General features: G+C 41.3%; 1 protein-coding gene across 4 annotated transcripts in view; it reads left to right on the forward strand.

Annotated features, from left to right (window-relative positions):
* The window catches only part of IFT88 (intraflagellar transport 88), a 44,530-nt gene that overhangs the window by 18,441 nt on the left and 4,216 nt on the right, over positions 1 to 21,873 (forward strand). For 3 of the 4 annotated variants that reach the window (XM_048494925.1, XM_048494924.1, XM_048494923.1), the window contains exons 17-26: positions 4,167 to 4,253; positions 5,208 to 5,394; positions 6,713 to 6,821; positions 6,993 to 7,143; positions 9,605 to 9,720; positions 12,370 to 12,422; positions 13,736 to 13,801; positions 14,086 to 14,192; positions 17,978 to 18,038; positions 18,692 to 18,742. In XM_048494925.1, the coding sequence (XP_048350882.1) occupies positions 4,167 to 4,253; positions 5,208 to 5,394; positions 6,713 to 6,821; positions 6,993 to 7,143; positions 9,605 to 9,720; positions 12,370 to 12,422; positions 13,736 to 13,801; positions 14,086 to 14,192; positions 17,978 to 18,038; positions 18,692 to 18,742 (988 nt within the window). The remainder of the gene's footprint in view (positions 1 to 4,166; positions 4,254 to 5,207; positions 5,395 to 6,712; positions 6,822 to 6,992; positions 7,144 to 9,604; positions 9,721 to 12,369; positions 12,423 to 13,735; positions 13,802 to 14,085; positions 14,193 to 17,977; positions 18,039 to 18,691; positions 18,743 to 21,873) is intronic. The other variant, XM_048494926.1, reaches the window with a different exon arrangement.

The following is a 21,873-nucleotide window of genomic DNA, read 5'->3' on the forward strand; positions in this document are numbered from 1 at the left end:
ACCTTCTAAAAAATTCATACAAACTGTTACACATATCTCAAACGCTGTTGATGATACAGTCATATCAGTGGGATTGTACACATTTCAGCCCTCTTTAGTGCACTTATGATACCAACAAGATTCTGAAAGGTAACATATCTGGAAATGCACCTTACAGGTATTTTTATTTGGAAGTGGAAAACTCTTATATCCTGTGTAGCCTGATCATAGAATCATAGAGTTGGAAGAGACCACACGGGCCATTAAGTCCAACCCCCTCCCATGCAGGAACACACAGTGAAAGCACTCCCGATGTTGTCGCCTATTAACACAAACCATGGGTCTTTCACCCATGAAATTGACTCGCACTGAATCTGGTATCTCATTAACAGTGTTTGCAGAAGTGTGTATAAAACCAGTGATAAAATATAGTGGCTAATATAAAATGCATAAAGTGCAAGCAAGTCAACAGAACATTAAAATTTCTCTATTTGCTTGTGTTATATAATTTGTGTTTATGTAATTTGTCTGTCCTAAATGTCATTTTTCCATTTTTCCATTTGCTTTCTCGATGCTCTGGTCGGTTTTGACTGTGTGTTTTAAAGTGTTGCTTTTCCTTTCCTTTTATTATTGCTTCTTTCATACTGTCATCCCCATTTTGTTTGATGTTGTAAGTATGAAGAGGTAGGTACAAACGGCAACATCTATTTTAATGTGCAGCTTCCCTAATTTAGCATAGGGTGCCGGAGTTATAGCACATACAAACTTTCATGCACATTAAAATTGGCTGCATTTAAATCCAGTTTTTCTTACCTCCACAATACATCTGCTAAACTGATATGCAGAATCGCTCCAGCCTGTACCTGTTGATGTCCATGGATTTAGGATTGTACTGTAGGTTTACTAAAGAAGTAATCAGGGTATTATGTTGTTCTCCCTCCCCCCCCACCTCCCAATGCTTCAGGAAGACTGTTTTGCCTTGCTTTACTTTTTATTTTTAAATGGATATATGCAAACTCATTTTATTTTTTGAAAGTAGAATCACTTTTAAAACCTGCTTTGGGGGGGGGGGTGAAAGTGGGTTAGTGTCATCATCAGCTTCTGCTACAGTGACCATTTCCTCTTGACATTTTGTCTAAAGAACACAGAATAAATGTGGTTCAACCATGAGCTTGCTGCTCAATGTATTCCTGTCTCTATGCACCCTTATTCCACTAAAGAGTCCTACTAGGTAAAAATAGACTTGATTACCGTATATACTTGTGTATAAGCCGACCCGTGTATAAGCCGAGGCAGCTAATTTTGCTACCAAAACCTGGGAAAACTTTTTGACTCGCTTATAAGCCGAAGGTGGGAAGCCGGGAGGCAGAGGGAGCTCCTTATTTGGGCAGTGACATCAGGGGGAGTCACTGCCCAAATAAGGAACTCCCTCTGCCTGCCCACTGGCTGGGCTTCCTCAAACTCAGCGGGGAGGCAGCGGGAGCTCCTTATTTGGGCAGTGACTCCCCCTGATGACACTGCCCAAATGAGGAGCTCCCTCTGCCTCTTGGTTTGAGGAAGCCCAGCCAGCCACCCTCCGAGGAGGGCAGCAACAAGCGGCTTGTGCAGCCGCAGGGAAGTCATCCCGGGCCACGCCCCCAGCCTTGGCAGATGCCTGAAGAGCCGGCTGGTAAGCGGTGACTGGTGTATAAGCCGAGGGGGTGTTTTTCAGCCTTAAAACAGGGCTGAAAAACTCGGCTTATACGCGAGTATATACGGTATATAAAATACACTTAGGGCCTATATACATTGCCATGATTTTAATGACAGTACATTATTTGTATCAATCAGCACCTAGGTATATACAGCCTGTATTTTGATTCTGAGACAGGTTATGTTGTGGAAGCTCTCAGGGGCAGCTGGGTGACTGCCAGGAGTTGAAGAGCCCTTTGACTTTTTACTGGATTTAGTCATCCTTGTAGCTTACCACGATAGATTGTTTCTCCCGCGCTCTTTCTCTCTCACATGGCTGTCAGTTTTCATTGACAGATGTGTATAAAAAAGTCTGAATTTTTCCCGAACAACATCTGCAACTCAGTTTGCAGGCAGTTTCTCACAAGTCCTTTTTTAAGATAGAGGTGTTACTGCAGTATAGGACCATTAAAAACTAGGTATCACTTCAGTATAGGACAGTTATAATAACATTGCCGACAACACATACGCATACTTTTATGTGCCATGTATGCACAAAGTTTTCCTCAACATGAAACATTTCTATATAAGTAAACAGAACAAAAATTCTGTATCTATCATGGGTCATTCTTAGCTACTGAAGTGCAGATTATTTTACCACTGCACTGTGGAATGCCCTCCCACCAGAGATCCACCAGGTGCCTACCCTCCTGGAGTTTCAGCACCTAGCAAAGACAGGCCTCTTCACCTGGGTTGATTCCACACACACCCCTTAGGATGGGAGGGGCCCTCAAGCTGTCCCATACACTGCTACCATTTTTCGGGGTGGTTGGGGTAAGAGTTCTTATAATGTTTTATGGTTTTAGGACTGGGTTTTATAGGGATTTTATTATGGTGTTGGAAAGGACCTTATTGTGATTTTTTAAATCGTAATCTGCTCTGAGACTGTAGTAAAGGGCGGGAAATAAATTGAAACAAATAAATAAATTCCTAAATGAAGTTATAAGCCAATTCAATGGGCTGAGAAGTATGTAACTCTGCTTAGGACTGCAATGTGAGTGCTTAGAATAGCAAGCATACATTTCTAGTGTTAAAAACCCTGTACTCTTGAACTTCGAAGTCCACAAACCCTAAATACGTTTTGTACCCTTCTGAAATGTTTTCCATGCCTTTGAATTTTTCTGTAGATAATTCAGTATGATTAGAAAAATGTTCTGCTGTCGTCCTGGTGTGGTTCTTCTGAAGTAGGTTGCTGGGAAGCAGTAAACTCCTGCTGGCTCCATGTGTTTTGCATATGCTTTCTCTTGCACCTCATAAATTAAGACTGTAATGTACTTTGTGCTGGGAACTGTAAAACTAAAACGTACTCCAGAATTCTTGGCCTGCCACTGTTAAGGTGCGTTCACTTTATAAAACTAACTAAAGTTTTGTGACTTCACAACTTGCGTGAAGGAGAAAATCGAGTCTGAGCAGTCGTAACAAAAAATTTTGTACTGTAGAAAAAGCAGGTCAAATGGAAGTTGTAAAAAAGTCGATGGCAAAGTATAACTCTCAGTAAGTAAAATGTAATAGCAGCTTAAAATTAGCTGAACTTTTTTTTCACGTCGTGAGAAACGTTAGTTTATTTTACAGAACAATTGATTGCATTCCTTTAATTTCCCTTCATACATCAGCAGTCAGATAAAACCTTTCCAGATGTTTCAAAACACAGCACTTAAGTAATAGATTTGTGCTAATATGGATTCTGGGCCAGAGAAGTTCTGAAGTTTTCAGAGAAGTTCTGAAAAACCATGCTACTCTTTGAAGGGAAGGGGGATAATAGACACCTGTAGGCCATCTTTTTAAAAAAGACACTGTAGTCCTTCTTTCTTTCTTTCTTTCTTTCTTTCTTTCTTTCTTTCTTTCTTTCTTTCTTTCTTTCTTTCTTTCTTTCTTTCTTTCTTTCTTTCTTTCTTTCTTTCTTTCTTTCTTTCTGCAATAAAAGGGTATGAGTATGAGGGGCATGGTGGTATCACAATTAGTAATGTCCAAGTTCTCTCAGAATGAATGAATTAAATCTAAAGGTGCTCTCCTTTATTTAGAAGGCATCTTCCCTTCATGGCAGGGTTATTATACCCTACATTAGAACTTTACTAGAGAAAAATGGAAAATTCTGAAATGTTCTTCTGCATATGCAACATCTTGTAATGTTTGTGCAATCCCCAGCACAAGTGGAAGCATATGAACAGGTATAATGTATTCATGTGTGATCCAGGTGCAACCAATTTGTGGTGGCCCCAGCTAGGGTCTTTCAAGCCATTTCCTTCCTTGGTGGTCTCTTATCCAAGTACCGGTCCTGCTTAGCTTCCAAGATTCATGCTTTGATTCTGTATCTGCCGGTGTCATGGTTTGTCATATTGCACTGTTAACAGTAGTCAGCCCACTCCATTCTATACTTCTGTCTGATGTTCTTTCCCAAGTCCATCGGCCTCTACATGTTTAAAGAGTTTTTTATGGTAACCGTTGCTTCGTTGTAGGCTGTGGAGACTTTAAAGATGTTTGAAAAAAAGGACAGCAGAGTAAAAAGCGCAGCTGCAACGAACCTTTCATTTCTTTACTTCTTGGTGAGTTACTGTGTCACAAAGAGTGTTTTTAAATTAATCTGTTTAACACCCCTGGATCTCTTGAAATGTTTTGACTTAAATTTTGTATATTGGGCAGATATAATGGAGGAAAGGAAAATGATGTTAAGTCAATTCAGGTACCCACTGGGGAGACAGGTAGCATATACAGAAATATGGCAACACCCAAAATTTAATCCCTGCCTATATTGTAGCTTATCTAACGGAGAAACCTAGGAGTTGGAGGACATTTTGGAATGTAGATGCTAAGCTTGTTTGACTGGTTGATACTATTAAATAAAATTTAGTGTATTAATTAATTAATTAATTAATTAGTGTATTAATTAATAGTGTATTTAAAAAACTACAGTTGTTCTTGGCTCCAGAAGGACCAAGCTTAGATTAAGAAGGGATTTCAGAACAGTTTTCTTCCTCTTCTAAGAGTATGATAAATGTACATGACCGTTAGCAAAGTAATTTCAGCAAATATGTTTTATGGTCTTTGTAGATGATGTAAGGGAGGGGCTGTGGCTCAATGATAAAGGATCTTCTTGTTATTCAGAAGGTCCCAGGTTCAATCCCTGGCATCTCTAGTTAAGAGAATCTGGTAGTAGGTGATGTGAAAGACCTTCTCCCAAGACCCTGGAGAAGCTGCTGCAAGTCTTGAGTAGACCTTGTTGTCCTTGATGGACCTATTGTCTGATTCAACATAAGCCATCTTCAGGTGTTCATCTTCTTAGATAAACGTCTTGGGTTGCAATCCTGATAAATGACCTGGATAAATGTCAAATAATATTAATAACAATATTAATAGCAGTTGCCTTGAGCCCCTCAGGGATTGGCAGGGTAAAAATAAACGAACAAACTGTTGATTGCAAATAGGTAATCATTTGTGAAATTTTTTTCATCAGCTGTTAATGGCATTTCCAAAGCTATTTGTGTTCTGAATTTATTCAGGAAAATGAATTTAAGCAGGCGAACAACTATGCAGATTTAGCAGTGAACACCGATAGATACAACCCCTCTGCCCTTACAAATAAAGGAAATACTATTTTTGCAAATGGAGATTATGAAAAAGCAGCAGAGTTCTACAAGGAAGCTCTCCGGAATGATTCCTCATGCACCGAGGCCCTTTATAATATTGGTATGTCAGACTTTAGAATATGAGTTGATTTACTATTTTCATGATTCATTAAATACTTTGATTAAATGTGGTAATTAAATGATCATGCAATAGTGTGAGCATAATTGTCCTTTCTCACAACCCTTGTCCAGAGTCCTGCTGAGACAGGAAAATGGTCCAAGAAAGCTTCGTTACATATTTTACTTGGGAGCTTTCTGCTCTGTGCTTGCGTTTTGTTCCTCTTCTAAGAGTATGATAAATGTACATGACCATTAGCAAAGTAATTTCAGCCCTTCAACAATTATTTTCTTTATTTCTGCTATTTACATTTGCATTTTTTTTTGCTGCTTTTCATGTTTGTATTGCTATTCTTAGCAAATTTGTGGTGTTGGTACTTTTGTTATTTATTAATAATCTTTTAATTATTGTTGTAAATTGCCCTAGAAATATATGGGATATAGATTTAGTTCATTTTGTAAATAAATTAACATAGCAACAATGGGGGGGAGTGAGCACATTAGGCCCTGCCTTTGCGAGGGCAGCCATCCAGGGAAGGCTGGAGAGAATTTTTTTCTGCTGCTACTCACTCGCCCATCTACGTCTGCTGCTTGCCTCTTTCTTTCTTTCTTTCTTTCTTTCTTTCTTTCTTTCTTTCTTTCTTTCTTTCTTTCTTTCTTGCTTTCTTGCTTTCTTGCTTTTTTGCTTTCTTGCTTGCTTTCTTGCTTTCTTGCTTTCTTTTCTTTTCTTTCTTGCTTTCTTTCTTTCTTTCTTTTTCTTTCTTTCATTCATTCATTCATTCTTTTTTCTTTCTCTCTTTCTTTCCACAGTGTCTGTCCTTCCTTCTTTCCTTCTTTCCTTCTTTCCTTCTTTCCTTCCTTCCTTCTTTTCTTTTCCTTGCTTCCCACAGTTTCTGTCTTTCAGTTAACTTAACTATTGAGCACCTCCCCCCACTGAGTCCACTGACTTGCTGTGGAGGCTGCGCTGCGGCAGCAGAGTTTGGGAGGGGGGTGCAATTTCAGCTCTTTCCCTGGGCACTCTTTTTTGTAGCTACGCCCGTGTGTGGGGCTCAACTGTGCATCAGCTGGAACTGTGTATAAATCATTCCTGCATCTGTCGTGTTTCCTGTTTGTGGATGGGAGCCAGTAGAATTTTGAAGTATATCAGTTAGAGCAGCTCAGCTATTATGTTGCATAATTGTGTTTAGTAGAAATGGAAAATGAACCATCTGAAAAATATTCTGATTTTTTTGCGGGGAGGGGGTAGTACCTATTTCTGCTTTGCAGCACAAAATGTGACCTTAAGATCCAGCTTTCTAAATATTGTGACCTTTGGTTTTTAGGCTTAACATATAAGAAGCTGAACAGGTTAGATGAGGCACTGGATGCTTTTCTGAAACTTCACGCTATCCTTCGTAATAGCGCTCAAGTTCTCTTCCAAATAGCAAATATGTATCTTTTTGACAAATACAAATTCAAACCATTCAAATACAGATTCAAGCCAGTTAAATACAAGGTATGTCTCTCTAGTACACGCTCTGAGAAGCTTGTATTTGAATATATACAATATATCAAGAAAGTCACAATGAGTTTTCACAGATCCCTTAACTTAAGATACCACAGGTATGAACTAATGGAGGATCCTAATCAAGCCATCGAGTGGCTTATGCAGCTCATTAGTGTGGTTCCAACCGATTCGCACGCGCTAGCAAAGCTTGGAGAACTCTACGATAACGAAGGGGATAAGTCTCAGGCTTTCCAGTATTACTGTGAGGTACGATGCGCTTACTCAGTTACAAGGAAAAATGCATTTTTCTACTGCTGTCTGGTAGGCATGCCATATATAGTGAAGTGTGATGAAATCAACACTAAAAATGCTAACTTTATAACATTTGAACATTGACCTTTCCTTAAATAAGTATAACGCTTGGTGAATCTGCTTTATTGTTCATTGTTGTTGTTGTTTTTTAAAAAAAGAATGAAGAGATTGGATGTGAAAACATTTTTACAAGGAACAGAGGCGTTAAATCCATTTTGATAGTTTACTTTTTTTAAAGATAGGAAATTAGGAATCAAACAAATACGGCATTGTCCACAGAGTGCAAGTGCTAGCAGGGTCCCAGAAGAGTTCGGTAAAGCCTGTTTACCCTACCTATTCCCACCTGTTTTTGCACATGGGCTCGGTTGGGATGCATGCAAATTCTGTGCGTGCCTCCTATACCCCAGTCCAGTCTTATTTCTCTGCACCTTGCCTTGAATTAGAGGAACTTGCATTGATCAGAGCCAGATGCATGCGTCCCTCATGACAGTAGGATTTCACTTAACACTATTGATCTATGCCTGTTTATTCCGTATTCATCCTTCAGTCAGATACTGCCAGAATAAGTTGAATGTGGTTAGTGGTAGCCTGCATTAAAATCAGTGAACACACGGCATCTTCAATGGAGTCTGGGTGTTGTGTATAATCATACCATGACATTCAGCAAGCAGTGAGTGGCAGCGAGTGGCAGTTGATTCAAATTGGTTGGGTGATAAAACAGAATCCCCACCCCTCAACGGCCTGAAGCAAACACACAACCAACAACAAAGGAACGTCCCACACAGACAAAAGCTTCCCCAAGCCCTCAAAAAACAAACACACAAGCCCTCAAAAACACACACACACCAGATAAGGATTGAGCTTTTAAGGATAACCCCCCACAAAAAAACAGAGCTCACCTTTTTCTCACTGTCTTTCCCCTGGTCTCAGAGAGTACAGCCTGTGCTGCTGCTTCTGAGCAAGTCAAAGAGCTTTTGTGCATTAAAAATCATTTTGCCAGATACAAATGCTTATATCTGGCAAAGTGATTTTTGTATCTGATCAAATGTGGTTTGACTCATGAAAACTTTTACCCTGAAAATATTTGTTGCTGTTTAAGATTCTTCTGCACTCACATTTCATTCTACTTCTACGGACTAATGTGGTTACCCAGTTGAATCTGTTCACATGGCTGGGACACTTTTTGCTACTCTTACCATGATCCACTAACTAGCTACATGACAGATTGCATATATTAATCAGATCCAGGCCTTTACAAATATTTAAAATGACAGGATTACTATACACATTTAATTCACTACAAATTACCAGAGGCGTAGCAAGAGGGAAAAGTGCCTGGTGCACTGGTGTGTCCTCCACCCCGCCACACCCCCGCAGGGGCACACGCGTGGTGCATCGCGCACCCTTCCCGTCCCCTTGGAGCTACTCCTCTGCAAATTGCCACTGATCCAGTACTCTGCAGTATATTTTGCAGAGATTGTGCGGTTCCATTAAAACATGCATAGAAGGCCACACTTTCCCAAGTCATAAAATTTTCAGTAAATTACCCTCCGTGTTTGTTTCTTTCAGTTGCAAGTATTCCTAATATTCCTAGCAATTTCCCTGCTTGTTGTTGTTTTAACAATGGCCCTTTCAGCCTCCATTCACATTCTGTCCTTGCTTTCTCCTCTTCGGGATAAGCAGAATTAATTTGATATTTTGGTTTTTCAAGAATTCTTTTTAAAAAGAGATTCCAAGCCACTATTTTAGAATATGTATTCCCTCCTTTCCTAGTATAGTGTGCACTGCCAATAAACTATCAGGGGTTTGTTACCACAAGGTGAGTTTCGAGAACTATAATATAGTTTTTTAAAAAATACATTTTTATTGATATTTTGGATTGTTACAGATTTATGTTATACATCTTTATGTTTCATCCTCCATATTCTTTTACCCCTTTCCCCCCTCCCCTCTTCTTCTTTTCTTCTTTAAATGTGCAGCAGCAGGTCCATTCTTTTCTTCTTCTTCTTTTCCAGTTTTCTTCTGTGATTCCAATTTCATTTAACCAGTCTTTGAATTCAGTCCAGATCCACTTCATATCTTTTTGTGAGAACTGTAATATAGTTGAACTCATTGATTGTCTAAGGAAAGTAAAATATTTTCATTTTACTGTGTTCAAATGTTTGAAAAGAGGACATATGGAAAATATGGCAATCGTCTCAGCGAAATCTTTTGAAAAGTTTGCTGCTAATTGCAAAACCTGCCACGTTCTCAGTAGGGATTAGTTAGTGTATTAGCACACTGCTCTCATTCATGTAGTAAATATTTTTGGCATCTGGAGAATTAAACACGTAAATGAGTAAGATATTCCAGAAGCAAAATAAAGATGCTGTTTATCACTAACGTTGCATTTCTTTCACCTTCTTTATTTTGTCAGTCCTATCGGTATTTCCCTTCAAACATTGAGGTCATTGAATGGCTTGGAGCCTATTACATTGACACACAATTTTGTGAAAAAGCCATTCACTACTTCGAAAGAGCAGCGCTTATTCAGTAAGTAACGGTTATTATTGTGTGTTTAGACAAGTATCATTGGTAAGAGAACTTTCTGCACTGAAGTTACACTGGAGACCGAAGAATTGAATTGGCGTACATTTATGCTGTAAACTCCATGACCACTAAACGTGGGTGCTTTTTCACACCTTTTATTTGGAGCTTTTAAAGACGGAATGTTTAAGTAAAAATGCAGCACTGAACAACAGCATCTACTTAGGTGGTCTGAAAAGTAATCAGACGTTTGACTCACTCTGGAATACATTTTTCCAAGGGTTGTATTGATACAAGGCAGAACCCTTGCATAATGTCAGGTAATGGGGTATCTGGTGACTTTTGATTTACATTCTTACAAGAGATGCCCCAAAAGGAGTATTAGAATAGATCTTAAGCACATTTACTAGTGCCTGATGAAACATTTCCAAATTGTGTGTTATGATAAGTGGGTGGGTCCTTATCCTACCTGCCTTTTTTTAATGGACCGAATGAATTTAAGTCACCCCTCTAAGGCGTAAGAAGACTGTACTGTTCTACAGATAACTTGTATCCATTCCTTCTGCAAATTATGCAACAATGGGTCGCTCTTGTACCTGGATTTTAAAATATGACCTTTTATATATTGCTATCATTTTTCTTACCCTCCAAATGCCTCAGTAGTTTATCCTGACCATCTTGAGTGATTCTGGGTGCCTGGTTGGCCACCTAATTCTGCGAGCCACTTTGCCGTAATAGCAAGAGGTGGGATTGAATACGAAATTCCTGCTGCCAGCTGCAGTCGGGACCTGGCTCTGCCACTGGCAGTGATTTCTGCCAAGTATGAAATTCCTTTTAATGTTATTTATGCTTGGAAAGCAAACGTATCATTGTGAAACTCGGCCAAGGGTAAAAAGAGGGTATAATTCCTTAGATCAGGGGTCTGCAACCTGCGGTTCCGAAGCCGCATGTGGCTCTTTCAGCCTTATACTGCGGCTCCATGTGGCCTGGAGGTTGGAGGGTAGCGTGGGGGTGTCCCTCCAGCCCTGCGCTGGAAGGAAAGGTGAGTGGAGCGGCCAGACTCCATGCATGAGGGCACTGCTTTTTGCGTCCCCTCCACTCACCTCTCCTTCCAGCAGATGCCTGCTCTGTCAGGCAGAGGGGTTTCCCTGCCTGGCACCGCTGCCTTCTGCAGCGCGAGAGATGGCAGCAATGGGCAGGCTGCGGCTGCCATCCCCCCTCTGCCCCACAGAGCAGGCGGCTGCCTGTTCCGTCGGGCAGAGGGGATTTCCCTGCCCGGTGCCTCCGCCTCCCAGCACTGGAAGGAAAGGTGAAAGGAGGGGCCAAACCGGAGGCAACTCTGTGCAGAGCCCCCTCTCCCGCTCGGTAGATCTTCGGGGCCATGGAAAATGGGTCCAAATGGCTCTTTGGGTGGTAAAGGTTGCCGACCCCTGCCTTAGATAGCAGCTTGTCATTTTCTTTACTTCTTGGCAGCTGTAAGCTGGCTCTTTCTCACTCCCTAGTTTCCCAGGCAGTGTCCAATCCCTTGGCTTCAATTAACACAAGGAAAAAATGATTTGCTTCTGAATGGATGAACCCAATCAAAATGCTTTGCAAGCAGCTCTTAAAGCTTCCTTTTGCTGATGTCTTGCAGGGCTCAATTTGTCTTTTCCCTCCGGGCTCCTGTGTGTGTTTGGGTTTTTTTAGTGCTTTCCTCCTGAAACCCCAGGCCTCCATTTCTGGGGTGGGGACATGCTTCGGTCTGGACCATTGCAAAAGTCTGAAAGGTACCTTTAGCACTGGATCTTTCAGGCTGGCACTCTTTGCCGAGTAAAAAAAGCAGAAGACAACACAGTTCATTTTAAAACGCTGACCTTCCTCTTGAAAGCTTTTCACAGATCCACTGGGCGTTTGAGAAGAACGGTTGCAATATTACTCGCGTACACCCACACACGATTGCCCTAAACCTACACATATGTAACTTTTTTTTAAAAAGCGAATAAATAATTGTTGATAATAGAACCTACCACAAGTGCTTATTACATTTTTATCTTTATATGTAAAATTACATTTTACTAATGCTGTATAAATAACAAATATCAAAAGAGAGAGTGCAACCAATTTGCAATAAATACAATGCTCGTTTGGCTTAGTTGGTGATTGCCAGCCTTTTATTCTGTTTCAGTCAAATGGCGGTCATTAAAATGACCAATTACTTTGTAATTATACATAGATAAAATCATCTTATTTCAGACTTTGTGAATCTGAGGTGGTGCAATTCACTTTTTGAACGGAAATGTTATAGATAATGATCCAGACAAAGTGAAGCCATTTTTAAATCCATTTCTTCTCAACTGGGGAGTTCAGGCTGTGGGACTTTCTTGTCCCATTTTGTCTAGCCCGCACTTCATATGTTTAAATGTGTTAGGCTCTCTGCTGCTCCTGTAGAATCTTCAATATTATTCTACCAGATTGAAAATTGGCATGCTGTGTTTCTCTCGAGTGCCAGTGGGGCGGGGGGTGGTGGGATTTATCTGTTTAATCATCAAAGGATTTATTTTTGGTACAGTGGCAAGGGAAAAAAGTTCATCTGATGTGATGGTGTATTTCCTCCCGTATCTGCTGTTCAGAGACAGTTCTCTGCATTCCATCACATTCTGGTGTGTTTCTCTGCAGGCCCACTCAGGTAAAGTGGCAGTTGATGGTTGCCAGTTGCTACCGAAGAAGTGGTAAGTCACCTTGCAGCCTTTATTCTGACTTTTTGGGTATTTCTCTCTTTTTGTCTTTAAAAATACTTAGAATTAAACTGTCTAGGTGTCAGACTCGCTGCCCTCCAGATGTTGTGGGCTACAGTTCCCATCATCCCCTGCCAGCATCATGCTGGCAGGGGATGATGGGAACTGTAGTCCATGGCATCTGGAGGGCCACGCGTTTGACACCACGGATTTACAGTAAAAAAAATTCATTTGGCCATAACATTCAAAAAAATTTAAAAGCCTCTTTCTACAACCTGATCCTGGTGTCTGTTGATTCAGAAGTAAGTCCCTCTGATTTCAGTGGGGGTTTACTGCCAGGTGAATCGGATTGAAGAAAAGTTTGGATTTATGCCCCTTTTTTCTCAATTGTAAGAAGCCTCAAAGCAGCTTACACACTCCTTCCCTTCCTGTCCCCTCACGAGATGTCTCGTGAGGTAGGTGGGGCTGAGAGCATTCGGACTGTGACTAGCCCAAGGTCACCCAACAGGCTTCATGTGTAGGAGTGGGGAAACAAACTCGGTTCTCCAGATTAGAATCCACCTGTTGTTAACCACTACATCACACTGTCTCTATACCATGCTAGAGTCTTAGGGGTTGAATTGCACCAGTTTTTCTTATTGTGAAAAGAGCAGGAAGAAGAATCTTTTGAGCGATACAAAGACTATGCTGAGAAGTGTGGGACTGGCATGAGCAAAAGGCATGTGCAGAGAGGGCTAGAGTATGGAGGAGTATCAGGGTGAGGCTGACTACTGGCTAGATTTAACCCAACAGATTTAACTCAACTGGCTAGATTTAACCCAACAGCTGACTAGATTCAACTGGCTAGATTTAACCCAATAGCTGACTAGATTCAGCCCTTAATAATCATCTGTTAAAGTTTTTATGTCTGTGGTTTTATTTTGCATTTAGATTCTGCAAGTGACAGCTGCTATGGACTGTTCATACAATTATCTGTTATGACTCGCCAGTCCCATTCTCCGCCCCCCTCCCACCCCAGTACAATGAGATTAATCTTTTCTCAATTATCTACAATAATGCCAGAACCTCTTCATCTGAATCTGTTTTTCAGCACTGCTGTAAAATGCTAACACCTTCTAAAAACATTGATCATGTCTGCTTCTAGTTAACTTTTACAGTTGGGTGGCATGGGAAAGGTGACATGTCTGACTAAAATTCCAGTTCTTCTAAAAAATAACAAAGCCAGTAAAAAAAAAAAAGAATGGATAGTTCAGTTTCTGATATGGCATGTCTCTCTCTGTGTGTAACATTGTTCCTTTTGATAACAGGTAACTATCAGAAAGCCCTGGATACCTACAAAGCGATTCACAGAAAATTTCCTGAGAATGCTGAATGTAAGTGTTCATGTAGGGCCTGCTCATGCAAACTCAGGGTGTCTGGAATAAAAAATGAGAAATATGAACCCTCGCCCTTTCTCTGGTCATTGTTATGATCTGTCTGTCCCATGGAAAGATACCCCAAGTGCCTACAGAACACGTGGCTATGGGCAGTTTATTATAATGCCATTCTGCAAATGGGAAAGTACTTTTATTAAAACTTAACAGAGCAGTTTGAAGATTTGCTGAATATTTCCCCTGCTTTACATCAATTCATGATTTGACTGTTGTTCTGCTGCAAGGTCTTCGTTTCTTAGTCCGCCTCTGCACAGACATGGGACTGAAAGAAATCCAAGAGTATGCAACAAAGCTCAAGAGAGTGGAGAAAATGAAAGAAATAAGGGAACAGGTACGTGGCTTCCTTTGAAGAAAACATCCCAGAGATCTGAAGGGTTCTTTTTTTTCACATTCTGAAGAGTGGACACAAATACTGTGACTTCACCCAAATGACCACTTGCAGTGTTGCTCTAAAGCAGTAAACATTTAAAAACCCATTCAGTTTACTATCAGATAAGAGCATCAAAATGTCAGTGAATGGGAAAGACCTCGTAGAATTGAGATCTCCCTACAGGGTAGAGAGATATTTCAAATAATACATTTTGAACAGTGCCATCTTCAAACAGATTCTGTGGAGAGAGGACATAGAATTTTTCTAAATAAACTTTCGTTCTTGTGAAACAAATGGGAAAGGAAAAGGCCTTGTAGAAATGAGATCCAGACTAAATTTTCTGCTAACAGTAGGAGAGGGGTAATTTTTACGGTTTGCGCTTCCTGCTACAGGCCCCTGATTTGCCTCTTGTACTGTTCCTGAAGAGTCTCTCAGGAGCACTGGGGGGGGGGGGGGGGCACAATCTGTTCCACTGACAAAAGGTAAAAGTTAGTCTGGTTCAAACCCCTACAGCTTAGCAGCAGGTTAAAAACACAAAGCTGTTTAATGTAAATGGAAAACCAAAGCCAGATAGAAAAAGAAGTCCAGAGCAGCAAAAGGAACTGAGGCCAGATCTTGCTGTTCCAAGGAGTGATGTTGCTGGGGGACCATCCACCCTTGGTTTACAAGATTCTGGCCTTCTACCAGAGGTTCTAGAAGCCAGAGGCGTATGGGGGGAAATGGCACCCGGAGACAACTCCTTCTCCGGGCGCCCTCCCAACCCCCATGCTCAGGGGCAGGGCTTGGGGTGTGGTCTTGCCTTCCAAGCCCCCCCTCATCCATGCAGGCCAACTTTTAACCAAAAGCCAGCCTGTACAGAGGGCTGGGGGAGCGATGCTCGGCGGCGGTAGGTGGCCAAGGAAGGTGCCGCGGCCACCCGCTGCTGAGCCCTGCCTCCCTGCAGGCCAGTTTTTGGACCCGGCACCCCCCACGTGACCAAAAGTCATGTGCCCGGAGACATGGGTGACCCCATGTCCGTATAGGCTGTACGCCTCTGCTAGAAGCACTGCCCCAAGCTGTGAATATCTCTTCTTGGGGAGGTGCAGCCTCATCCAAAACAGCTGTACTCCTTATTTTTCAGTTAGCACTTTTAACATCTGGCAGCCCCTCAGTCTCATGTGAATTGAGCTTCAGTTTAGCTCAGCATACCGGAGTTGCTGGATTTCAGTCATTCCCTGTGTGTTCCCATGCTTCTAGAGAGAGCTGTATCAGACTTTTGGAGCTGTTCCTTTTCCATGATTGGAAAATACAGCTTTAATATCTATGCACCTGAAGGTTTTGTAGGCCTGTTCAGATTTTCAGTGAAAAGTACTTCTAGCTGTCCTCTAGCTAAACAGAGCTCACCTGCCTGTTTTTACAGTACCATCACCCAGCTGACTTAGCGGTTCCTTCCAGTGTTACAAGAAATTGCTGAAGAACAAAACTTTTACCACTGCACATTTTGTGATTTTTAATGTACTGCGTGCCAACACTTTTTTTTAATCTTTGGGAAAATATAAAAGAAGGTAGTGTGAAGGTTGAAACACTTTAGATCTGTGTGATTGTTGCTTTAAAAACATATATAGCTTTTGAGGCAGATTGTATACAGTGTACAAGATCAACATCATGGGCAAATAGATTTTAAAGTGAAACCATATGCAGCCATTCAGAGATATTTTCTGGTACAAAATAAATGATTTTTGAAATAACCTGGGGAAAAAGTTGTATCACCTTCCTTATTCTCAGAAAGTTTACTTTCCAAACAAACATTTTACAACAATTAATTAAATTTTTTCTATACACTGCCAAGTATATTAGAAACATAATACTTAGAGGATGGTGATTTCTTTTTATGTGTCCCCTACTACTATTTGACTGCTAGCAATAATAAATCAATTTTGGATTTACATCATTTTAATACATAGAAGCTACTTTGAAGCTCTGTAAAGGAATACTTCTAATATTTTTTCAGCTGTACTACTTTAATGTAAGGGGGGGCGGAGTATTCATCGGCCTTTTAGCCTGATCTAAATGAACATAGATTTTTATTGAGGTCCTTTTGCTGAAATCTATGTGATCCTTGCGCTAGATGGTAGATTTTTTTTACACGATCTTTGAAATTATCTTTGAAACTGTACCATATGGTGACAAAATGCAGAGTCCAGTTTAATGCTGTTTTATCACATTTGGAAGTAAATCACATTTTCCGTTTTCAGCAATTTTGTAACTAGAACAGAAATCTTTGTGTGTGTGGATTATAAAAACCTCCCTCACCCATGTGTACTCATTACTCACTGACTGAAATATCCAGTGATGACTTGCATGTGTGCATTGGGCATCTGGGGTCTAATACCCCTGATAAAACTCTAACAGGCAGGGTCCATCATTAGCATCAGTTAATACCCTCCAAGCAGGCCTACACATTACATAAATTTCCATGCTTACAAAAGACAACCAGCAAGTCTGCAGTTTGAAGGGGAAGGCCCCTTATGAGTAGAGAAAGGGAAAGTCATTGGGCCATTTGCTTGGCAAAAACTGCTCTACAACTTTATTTTGATGTGAAATATTTATATATCTGCCTTTGTCTTGGGAGGTAGATGCTTTTTACTCTTTTTAAAAGGAAAATTCATGGGAGCTCATAATTTCCCCTATTGGGAATAAAACACAAGTTGCTGGGAGAACAAAGCAGTTCAATAATAAAAGTTTAAAAGTCCTTTTTCTTGTTGAGTAGCTCCCTCCCCAAATTTCAGGCTCACCAGCTGTATGCTTTTAAAATGAAAACCATTCTTGCCAATCATCATAGCGAAATCCAGCAATGTATATAAAGACGTAAACCAGCCCAAAGTTCTGTTGGCTCAAGCTAAATTTGTTTGTTTAGGATTGCAATCTGAAGGCATTTTTACGACATGTTAAAAGGGAGCCAAAGAGAACCATTTTGAAATTAAACCTCTTCTGTAACCAATGTATCTTTCCCCATCAATTTGTAGATGAAGTGTAAATAATGCAAAAATGTGTTGCATTAAAATGGCCTTTCTTGTCAAGTGGCAGATCAAATCCAGAAAGCAGTGCTAGGGAGCTATTAAAATTACAATGCACACAGCACAGGGGGGAAGCCGTGGCTCAGTGGTAAAGCATTTGCTTGGCATCCATAAGGTCCCAGGTTCAATATGGCATCTTTCGCTAAAAGGGACAGGTCATAGGTCATGTGGAAGACCTCAGCCTGAGTTCTTGGAAAGCAGCTGCCGGTCTGAGTAGAGGATACTGACTTTGATGGACCAGTGGCCTGACGCAGTATGAAGAAGAGAAGAAGAAGAAGAAGAGTTTGGATTTATATCCCCCCTTTCTCTCCTCAAAGGGGCTTACAATCTCCTTGCCCTTCCCCCCTCAAAACAAACACCCTGTGAGGTGGGTGGGGCTGAGAGAGCTCCGAAAAGCCATGACTAGCCCAAGGTCACCCAGCTGGCGTGTGTGGGAGTGCACAGACTAATCAGAATTCCCCAGATAAGCCTCCACAGCTCAAGTGGCATAGCAGGGAATCAAACCCGGTTCCTCCAAATTAGAATGCACATGCTCTTATCCACTACGCCACTGCTGCTCCCAGATTCATGAACTCTGTTTGACTAGATGATGCTCCAGTGGTCTCATTATGTAGCAGAATAATGAACATTGAAAATCTGTAATAGAAATGTTTGTGAATTACCCTAAATCTGGTCTGTTCCTTCCACTAGCGTGTCAAGTCTGGCCGAGACGGTAGTGCTCGTGCCCGCAGAGAAGGAAGTGCTGGTGGTGGTAAGTACTGGTGAAACGTTGACTTGCTCAAGGTTTCTGTAACCAAATAAAACCCTGTTCAGACATCTCTTCCCTCCCTGTGGCCTCGGTCCACAAATTGCTTGACCTACAAGCAGGAGCAACCTGTGGGAGGGAACCATGTAAACCACAGCAGAGGCTGTGCCGGAATTGTTAAGTTAGTTAGGTTTCTATGCCACCCCTCCCCTTTTGCATATCAGTTTAAGGCTGCACGTACGCACATCAGGATAGGACAAAATCACAGGTGTCCAGTCTGTGTCAGAAGGCAGCTTGCTTTGTTGAAAGCATATCTCTGAAACTCTTGTTGGACTCCAAGGTGCTGTGCGGACCTAGTTTTTTTTTCTTATGAAAACAGAACTAGTTTGGAATATTCCTAGCTGCTTCTTCACATGTGGGGAAATGTTTTTATTTCCAAATGATACAAATGCAACTGTTTCAGATGGTGCATTATTTGCCAACTAAAAATTAAAATGGTGTACTCTGCACAGGTTTCCCACTCTTATCTTTTGTAATTTATCGTCTCCTCTGTTCTATCTGACATGCTGTGGTGTTTTCTTCTCACCTTGCATTTGATCGGATGCTGCTCTTGATTCCTTTCTTTTTTCTGTCTTTCATTCTTGCTCTTCATTCTCTAGCGACCCCTTCTCCTGAGCATAAGCCTAATTTGGTCTCTGAAGTGTTAACAGGTCAGTGTAATTTCTCTAATAGACTGTTAGAGTGATGCAGTATGGTGAACTGAAAATAATATGGGCACTTATGCAAATATTGAATGTTGATCTTCATTTTAGAGGCCGTGGTGCTCCACCAGTTGCACTGGCTCCCAGTTGAGCAAATCAGGTTCAGAGTTTTAGAGTCAGAGTAGCAAAAGGTCTGGGACTGCTGTACCTATGGGACTGCATCTCCTGGTACACCACCCAGAGGGCATTATGCTCAACTGGTAACAGCCAGCTGATTATCCTTGGGCCTAGAGGCATCCACCTGTCCTCAACCAGAGTCAGAGTCTTTTTAGCTCTGGTCCCAGCCTGGTAGAACTCTCGGTTGAATGAGACCCAAGCCCTGCGAGATCTGACTCAGTTTTGCAGGGCTTTCAAGGCCGAGGTGCTCCACCAGGCCTACGGTTGAAGCAGCAATGGTTACATCTTAGCTGGGTTTCCTACCTCTATCTTTTGTTTGCTTCTGCAATTGCTTGGTTAGGGGGTTTTGTCTTCTTTTATTGTTTCCCTCCCTCACTGATTGGTTACCTCGTGTAATGTTAAGTTTGATAGGGTGCCAAGTGAAATTTTAAAGTTTGATAACGTTTTTTTAATTGTGTTATGTTCGCTGAAGATTTTAACTGAGCATTTGACTTAGAGACAAGCCTTTATTGGCATTCCAAAATACAATAAAACAATTGTCCATAAAAGACAGATAGATACAACAACCATTCAGAGTCTTATCAATAGTTTAGTCCAAATGGACTCATCAAAAGTGCCATTCCCATACACCTCTCCACAGACCAGACTGAAGACCCACCAACAGAGCCCAGGCATCACAACAGGATACAGTATCAACACTCCACTATAAAACACAGAGTTTGTTAGAGTGGCACCTAACACAGAACAAGGGATAGAGGGCAAGGAAATGAGCAAACAATTGATTTGACTCCAATAGGTTGCCACAGCCTTCAGTTGTCACACCATCTGGCAATCAATAACAAAACTACGACATCTCTCAATAACCCACAGGTTATTTGACTTTGGGTGACCGTGAACCCACAGGTTACTGGCAGAGGTAGGCACTGTATACCTCAGTAGCAAATAGTTAATGTAAATCCAACATTGTTGTTGTTAATGATGATAGCAATCTAATGCTTCAGTATCCATCTAGCTGCTAATGCCTATAATCTTTAAAAGATATTTTGCTACACGCTTTCGCTAAAGTAAGGACTAAGATTGGATCTAAGATTAAAGGAATCCTAAAAGCATCAGTTAAATGATTGTATAGGAGTGAAGCAATGATGGGTTGGGTCATTCTGATCTTGGCAAATCTTGCCAATGAAACAGAGTGTGCTCCAGTGTCTCTACTTGGCCTGAGTTGCATGGGCATAGCCTCTTTTGTTTATCTATGCGTTGGTATCTGCCTTTAAGGAGCATAGAGGGCATTCAATTGAAACGGGCCAAGGTTATTGCTCTTGGATTGGTAAGCCAGAAAAGGTAGTTGGCTGTATGTCCTTGTTCAAGAGGGATAAGCAAATTTAGAGGAGAGCCATGTTTTCCTCGCTTCAGCTATCATGTTGCAGTACTCATGTTCCAGCAGCCTGATTTTCAGGCAATTATAGGCCTCCAGTAGAGTGGAAGAGTAAAGTGACTCTAATGGGAGCCCGATAGCGCTAATTTTTTCTTCCACCAACGTCATCCATCTGGGAATTACCGAATCGGAGAGCATCGAGTAGATTAAACTAGAATGATCTTGTGAAAAATGGATGTGCAGCCAATATTTGATGGTTCTTGGGATATTTGCCCAAGTTCTAAGCATAGGGCTGTGAACTGAGCATTTTAAATTGTGAGCTGCACTTAGCCTGACAATTGTCAGGAAAAAAGGAAGGATATAATCTAATTAAAATATATCTATTATTTTTACAATCTTTTCTCTTTCTCCTCTTTCTCTCTGTTTCTGCCTCTCTTTTTCTTCCAACAGTCTGAAAGCTGTTACTGTAGATTTGGAAAAAAATATTAAATCAGGTGTAGACAGCTGTGTGACAAATTGGAATAGACCAGTGGTTCTCAACCTGGGGGCCGGGACCCCTTTGGGGGTCGAACAACCCTTTCACAGGGGTCGCCTAAGACTCTCTGCATCAGTGTTCTCCATCTGTAAAATGGATAAATGTGAGGGTTGGGGGTCACCACAACATGAGGAGCTGTATTAAAGGGTCACGGCATTAGGAAGGTTGAGAACCACTGGAATAGAAGTACCTTAGTCCCATGAGAAAAAACAAACATTTGCTCTTTGATCAGATGCCTGGCAGGATGAGAAGTCAACTAACCTGCCTCTCCAAATTGTTCTGAGAAGAACAGATAGGGAGGAAGAGAAGCCTCTTGTGTTCTAGGGCTTTGCTGCACATATGGCTGGGGTTGTACAAATAAAAGTCAGCCAGGAAGCTGTTCAAGAGAGACACACGATGGGCACTACTTACACTTCTTGAGCACTCATTTCTGCTAATGTCTAATTTATTCTCATGGAAGTCACTTTTCTGAAAAGTTTTATTCAGGTACACCTACGATAAAACCATCCCAGGACTGGATGCGCAGTTAAAGCACATTCTACTCTGGGAATCTGTATGAAGGACAGCTAATAAAGATTCTAAATAGTCACCATCCATTAAACAAATAATTAAAAAAACAGCATGAAAACCATAAGGGTGACAGTAAAAAACAATACAAAACCATCAAAGAAATTAAGATAAAAATTAAGAAGAGGAGGAGTTTGGATTTATATCCCCCCCCTTTCTCTCCTGCAGGAGACTCAAAGGGGCTTACAATCTCCTTGCCCTTCCCCCCTCACAGCATACACCCTTTGAGGTGGGTGGGGCTGAGAGAGCTCAGAAGAACTGTGACTAGCCCAAGGTCACCCAGCTGGCATGTGTGGGAGTGCACAGGCTGATCTGAATTCCCCAGATAAGCCTCCACAGCTCAAGCGGCAGAGCAGGGAATCAAACCCGGTTCCTCCAGATTAGAATGCACCTGCTCTTAACCATTACGCCACAATAAATTAAGCAGCCTGAAATACTATCCAAAGTTTAAAAAATGCTTTTCGCCTGGCAGTAACATAAAACAATAGA

This window comes from Sphaerodactylus townsendi, linkage group LG04, assembly GCF_021028975.2.
Source record: "Sphaerodactylus townsendi isolate TG3544 linkage group LG04, MPM_Stown_v2.3, whole genome shotgun sequence".
Lineage (NCBI taxonomy): Eukaryota > Metazoa > Chordata > Lepidosauria > Squamata > Sphaerodactylidae > Sphaerodactylus > Sphaerodactylus townsendi.